Source organism: Silene latifolia, chromosome X, assembly GCF_048544455.1.
Source record: "Silene latifolia isolate original U9 population chromosome X, ASM4854445v1, whole genome shotgun sequence".
Taxonomy (NCBI): Eukaryota; Viridiplantae; Streptophyta; class Magnoliopsida; order Caryophyllales; family Caryophyllaceae; genus Silene; species Silene latifolia.
The window spans coordinates 267476648-267483388 of NC_133537.1; the positions used below are offsets into that span (position 1 = coordinate 267476648).

At 35.7% G+C, this 6741-nt stretch overlaps 1 protein-coding gene across 1 annotated transcript; it reads right to left on the reverse strand.

The window, feature by feature from the left end:
- Positions 1-452: 452 nt before the first annotated feature.
- On the reverse strand, positions 453-5570 carry LOC141621797 (prohibitin-1, mitochondrial-like). The gene is made up of 6 exons (XM_074438018.1): positions 5455-5570; positions 3967-4154; positions 2707-2823; positions 1868-2038; positions 1419-1631; positions 453-813 (listed from the first exon to the last, which is right to left on the reverse strand). The coding sequence occupies exons 2-6, from the start codon at positions 4141-4143 to the stop codon at positions 625-627; spliced, it is 867 nt and encodes a 288-aa protein (XP_074294119.1). The 5' UTR covers positions 4144-4154; positions 5455-5570; the 3' UTR covers positions 453-624.
- Positions 5571-6741: the final 1171 nt, after the last annotated feature.

Here is a 6741-nt window from a genome sequence, read left to right on the forward strand (position 1 = left end):
AGTTTTATGCGTTCCAATTTTTAACATATTTGGATTTTTTTTATATTTAGTTTAGTTGACTTATGCTACCAAACATGGCAATGTAAACCAACGTTTACAATATGTTGTTCAACAAATTCTTGGAACATTCAACATGCACATTGTTAAAGATAATCCTAATTGGAGCCCCGTGCATCGCACGGGCTTTCCAACTAGTAAAATATAATTAGTAGTTTCCTTATTTAGTGAATGTAATAAATTTTAATTTGTTTTCTTATTTAATAAGATACTTTTTGGAAGGAAAAATTGAGAATATACCTTAGTAAATATGGGATTGGCTAAAGTTATTAGGGTTAATCACTTAATCACCACTTTCGGGAAGCATAACATTATATTTGCCACAAAAAAAAAAAAAAAAAAAAAAAAAAAAAGCTACATGATCATCACCAGACAAATGATCTCCAAGTATGAGATTATGAGAAGAGGAATGTATAGCAAGCTGATAGTTCACAAGTATCTGCTAAATAAAACGATGTTGTCTACAGCGAAATTTTGAGTGGAAAGAGGTTGTCGCATTGATACTTTGCTTAACTGAACAAACTATCTCAACTCTCAAACATGTTGCAGAACGAAACCCTACTTGATTTACACCTTACCTTCAGAGGCAAAAGTACCAAGGTTCAACAAAAGATCTTTGGAGCTTAATAAGACTTTGTTTCTGGAACTTGACACTATCCCTGCAATCTCTCGAGATACTTCAATTTTTCGCAGAGTGATAAATGCCGGGTTCTCGGCAATCGCTTGGCCTATGAGCTCAGCACTCTTGGCTTCTCCCTGGAAATAATAATGCCCAGAAAAACGAAACAAAATTAGCAAAATAATTACTCAGAAACTATGTTATTTGAGCCAGTTGTGACTATTTGAAATCCAACACAAATGTGTATTTAAGTATCGGACTAGGCTATTTTGTGAAAAATGCTGGTGTTTTCGCTTACACTGAAGTGCAAAAATTTGTAGCCTTGTTTGATTGTTGAGTGTTTTTAATGGATATACAAGGATTTATGACAAGGGCTAGTGAAATATGCAGTTCTGTAATCTAGAAAACAAAGGGCATCTCTAGAAAACAAAGGGCATCTCGTATTCAACCAGATTAACGCTCATCTTTCATTATTGCTTCCTGCCTCATCCCAGACTTTTGAAAACTCAAATTTGGCCACGACAGTAATGAATATCTGGCCCCAAAACTTAGGAATCATGGGAGGTAGATGAAACTCAAATTTTTGAAAATTGTATACATTAAAGAAAAAATTGTGCCACGATTAAAACCCAAGTTAAATCAAATGATGGGATGACCCTATGTTAATTATAAATTATAAATTTCTTTGGTTATCAAACGCATATTCCGAAATATAGAAGAGAAAAGGTAGAAGCCTCCTAACCTGTGCTCTAATGATTGCACTCTTCTTGTCTTGCTCAGCTTTTTCAACAGCATACTTGGCTCGCTCAGCTTCCTGTGCAGCAATCTGTTTAGCCTCAACCGAAGCAGTGAAGTTGTCATTGAATTTCAGGTTTGTAATGGAAACATCATCCAAAGCAATGTTGAAGGCAGCCGCCCTCTGGGTCAATATCTTCCTGATTTCTCGACTGACAGCCTGCGCATCACATTTAGGTTGCTTAATAGAACGACAGTATTATATTATTATTATTATGACCTGAGCCTCTTGAAGGGTTGAACCAATAGCGTACGAGGGTCAGTTATGCATAGTCTTTTCCTTGTATTTAAAACACAGAGAGACTGTTTTTGGATTTGCTCAAACAAAATTTGGTAGAACTTCACGTGTAAATTTAAGCAAAAGGTCATAACACTATATTCAAGGTGTTGGTTTACCTCTCTTTGAGTAAGGAGTTGAGTGGCATTGTATTGAGCAATCACAGCTTTGAGAGTTTCATGGATTATAGAAGGTAAAACACTCTCATTAAAATTCTGACCTAAAGTACGGTAGATTGTAGGCAACTTCTCTGGTACTGGACGGGTGAGAACCCGAAGACCAACATTAACCTGCAGATATGCACCAAATGCCAGAGTTAAAGTTTGCACATGCATAATATTAAAAGAGTGTTTGGAACACAAAACCAAGGCCAGATAGCTTCTAGTTTCACCGCGGCAGGATTTCTAGAAGTGAATTCTAGACCTTGAGAGAATGAAAAGCAGCCTACATAGAAGTGGCAAATAACTGGAAGACATTTCACATGACTGTATGAGTTACAGACAGGTATTTCTTACCAAAAAAGAGTTTAAACTTGAGAACAGATGAGGAGTTCAATGTTCTAAACAACTCTTTCAGCATTGCACAAGCACTACTAAATCGTAATTTATAGTTTATAGGATCAATTTACATGGTTAAAAATAAAGAGGTGATGTAATAATGACAAAACTTCAAAGAGACCAGGTCAGATGAGATTAAGCACAATTAGCATTCCCAGAAGCTGCAGTTCAACCTTTCCATCAGAAGATTGAAAGAAAAAACCGTTTTTGTCTTCGGTGTTTTTAATCAAAATTCAAAAAATGTCTCAGCCCATAAATTTACAGTTAAACAGTCCAGTATAAACAAGTAGATGAATCAATAGGTTATCGGGGTAAGAAAGAGAAAAGGAAGGGGTGTAACACAGATCATGCCCTGGAAGTATTTGTTGACAATATGTTATAGACGTATAATAAAAGCTTACCATTTGGAGATCACGACTCCCTGAAGTGCTTTCTATTAGATGGGGGCGTGCCCGGACATCATAGATGATTGGCCTTTCAATCCATGGAATTGCAAAATGTGTGCCTTCTGGGTATACCTGCACAGAATATTTAATATTTGAAAAACTGAATCCATAGAACATATGTTGAAAACACAATTTCTTTTTTGACGACCATAATAAAATTGCATTTTGTGTCAAACTGCCAATACAGTTATACAGCTACTTCATGATAGCAAGCACTTCAATCAATCATTTTGTGTTATTTCAGTTGACTCCATCTTTCTATAGATTACTGAAGCACATAACTAAAAGAAAAAAAAAAAATTAATCGTAAAAGTTAAATAATGAATCTTCAGGATATTATGATTTCCTTTGGTGCTTTGCTCATGTAACAGAGATCTATATTGGTATGTGCAAATGCGGACACGTGATCCGTGATTTCATAACCTCCTACCATTACATTTCATTGGTTTTGAGGAAAGTTCAGCAGTGCATAACGATTTTAAGTAAAATGAAGATAAACAAGGCAATAAGCACACTGCACATTGATCTGTAGGACTATAACCTCAGAAGTCAGAACTCCAGGGAAATTTTTTTCCCATGTATTCTGACTTCAGAGTTCTAATATTTACTAGTCTCCATACATCATACCCCTCTTCTCAAACTTTTGAGACACTTCAACTGCTAGCTTAATTGAGTCTACATTCCAACCGAAAGTGAGCCATAGACGTAATTCTATGCAATGTTCTCTCTAATACATCACAAATATTCCAAGCCCGTTTCGAAGAACTTGACTACTGACTCACACTGTAAATGCATTCAATATTTCCATGAGGTCAAATGAAGCTATTAATTGTAGGAGATTTTAGGTGCATAGCATCAAGGATCTCAACTGCATCCTTAGTGGATACAGTACCGCCTGCGATTTTAGGTGCATAGCATTCAAGCCATGTTTAACGTCAGAAATGGACATTCTCATATCTTCTTTAAATGCACAACATCATACAGAAAGCGAGCAATCCATATTTGAAGACCATCTAAATAGCCACTTCACAAGATACAATATAAGGCGAATGATTTGATAGATATCCTTTGTCACAAGTAGAATGGAAACCAAGACGACATTTAAAGACAAAGAGGTGTGGCCCAATAGGTAACATCTATATAAATTATTAAAAAACATAATTCCAAATCACTATGTCCAGGAAACTAACTAAAGAGAGAGCCAGAGAGGGACACCTCATTCTTGATACCATACAGGCGATTGAACACAATGGCGCGATTTCCTCCTTCAACATTGTAGAGACTGTTAGCAGAACCATATACAGCAGCTGCACCAAGAATTCCGACAGTAACGACAGCAGTTACTGCCCCCAGACCAGGCATCTTAGGCACCTTCATGTTTCCAAAATCCATACTGTTCCAAGCTAAACCATTTGCAACAAAATACAGAGAAGACAATCAGGCCGATAATTGGAAACACATTGATACTAGAAAGTCATATCTCAATTCAGGACAACGAGCAGGTATATATATAACTCTTGCATAACAGGATTATAGAACATAATTACAGACTGCAGAAACAATAAGAGAGTGCTCCTCATAATAGCAAAGGTAGCAGCAATTAGACATCTCCTCCAGACAAAATCACAGCTGGTTTTTTTCCTAGGTAAATTCTGTTGAGCGAAACTGTGAGGTGGACAATATAACATGTATGCTTCGTCCAACATCATCTTCAAAACAACTTTACCATGTGAATTTGAAACTATCAAAAACACTACATATTTACTGGCGAATACAAAACAAACCATCTTAAGAACTAATGTTAATGTTCAGCAGCCAAATCATCCCTAAGAGGCATCAAGTATAATTAAGGTGTACCGTTTTTCTTTACTGTCAAAATTCGAAGGGAAAACACGATATGCATGTTACACAATGTGGCATCCCCTTAATAATATGCTCACTAGTACTCCCTCCATCCCAAAATTAGTCATCTCTTGCCTTCGATAGTCAACTTTGACCATTAATATCTCCAAAAATAGGTAAGTCTACATGGTTAAAATCGTCACATTTCATTATTTATTTTTTAATAAAACATCTGTTTCCATATTACCTTACAAAAAAAAAAGTTGTAACTATCGTATATTGCTAGAAAACAGAAACAACGGTCAAAGTCGATTACCCAAAATCAACGGGGACATTACAATGGATACATGAATGCGTGATTAAACAGAGTTTGTTTCTTCAGCATCACCAGAGCAATGCCGACTACATCTACTCCCGGTAACCCGGCAGATGGAAATCAACTGTAATTTACTACTCGTAATTTCTAAATCATATTGTGTCGAAATCAACTCGTTTAAAACATACTGAGAATATAATGCCTAAAACTATGATATTACACCATCTATAAACCCAAATTTAGGAGAAATCATTAAATTCACGATCAATTAAATTCCATGATCAATTAATATACTACGACATAATGTTTAGTTTACTCGTTGTAACTTGAAATTAAACGTAAATGATCATATTATCATAATACTGATTTAAAACATATATAATGCCTAAAACTTAGCAGAGATCAGAATTCTAATATTCTATGATGAATTAGTACAACGCCATAGCACAACAAAATATAATATAATGTAGACGATTATGAATAAAATAAAGCGAATAAAATGCGAGACGATAAGTAGAAAAAGGAGGAAGAGAAGAATGTTATACAGTAGAGAAGTATTAATCGAGAGCGAGAGGAGCAATGGAGTTGAAGAAATTGCGTAAAAATGATGGGAGTTGTAATTTGAGAGTGATAATACTTCTGCTGCCTTCAGGTTTCTTTTGTAGCAAGGTGTTGCTTCAGGTGTATACTATATCTCTCTGATTTTGTGGGGACTTAGTATGGACCTACTCCTTCCGTGGGCCTACTCTAGAATGCAAAACATCGTCCACAAATTAATGGGTACCCTTAAATTAATTAGGGACATACTTTTTCACATACGGATTTTATTCTTTAAGATACAACTTTTACAACAATACCTTTATCATTTCATTCCTTCGCCCTATTAATATTTTCCCTCCTTTCTCTCATCTCCCATCACAACAAATTATTATAGCTTATTAATTACGGAACTACTTTTTTCACATACGGAATTTACTCTCTCATATACACTTTTTCATAAAAAAAGTGAGGAGTAATGGACAATTTGTTAAAAAAAGTTTCATTTTGGACAAATTAATAAAAAAAATGTAGGGATGGACAAATACACAAAAAAAAAAGGTTATTTCATAAGAATAATCCATAGGATGGATGATCTGTTTAAATAACTCCATCTTTTACGTAATCTGAATTTAATCCATCCTATCACCCCTTGTCCCCTTTCTTCCCAGATCAAACTCACTCAATTTTTCGACTGGTTATATCAAGTCACCTCCCCTTTCCTTCTTCTCCCGTTTTTCGATCCACCATCTTTATTTTTTTTTCTTCTCCTATTTTTTATCTTCATCCTCCCTCTTTCTTTTCATCTTAATCTTCTAACAAAATGTTGATTTCTACATTATATGATGATACACCCCAAATCATCACTCTGCTCCTTTTTTTACTAGTTTATAAAACCAATCAAACCACCATCACTTACCTTTCTAGTTTTTTCATTAAAATCCTCCGACCACCACGCAACACAAGTATACGCATCACCGCCACCAATGCACTCTCATTTCTCATATCTATCTTTTGACCCTCTCCTCTCGCCGTCAAGAGTACCACTTACCGCTGCCGCCTTCGTTCCCGAACCGTTGCACATTTCCAGCCTCTATAATAAATGTCGGGTCATTTTCGGTGGATTTGGGAGAATAAGAGAAGGTCGTCGTAGTGGATATGGTGATAGTGGATGGCGTATATTGGCGGTGACAATGGAGATATGGTGGACGGTAGTGTAGATGAGTTGCCATTATTATTGATTTCCTAATTTACTTAAGCAATTATGAATCTGGTGATTCAAACTTGTAAACTTT

Coding starts and splice junctions, on each gene's coding strand:
- LOC141621797 (XM_074438018.1), bottom strand. CDS start 4,143: ATGGATTTTGGAAACATGAAGGTGCCTAAGATGCCTGGTCTGGGGGCA. Junction 2,824..3,966: donor TGTATGGTATCAAGAATGAG/GTGTCCCTCTCT, acceptor TATTCTGTGCAG/GTATACCCAGAAGGCACACA. Junction 2,039..2,706: donor GGAGTCGTGATCTCCAAATG/GTAAGCTTTTAT, acceptor GCATATCTGCAG/GTTAATGTTGGTCTTCGGGT.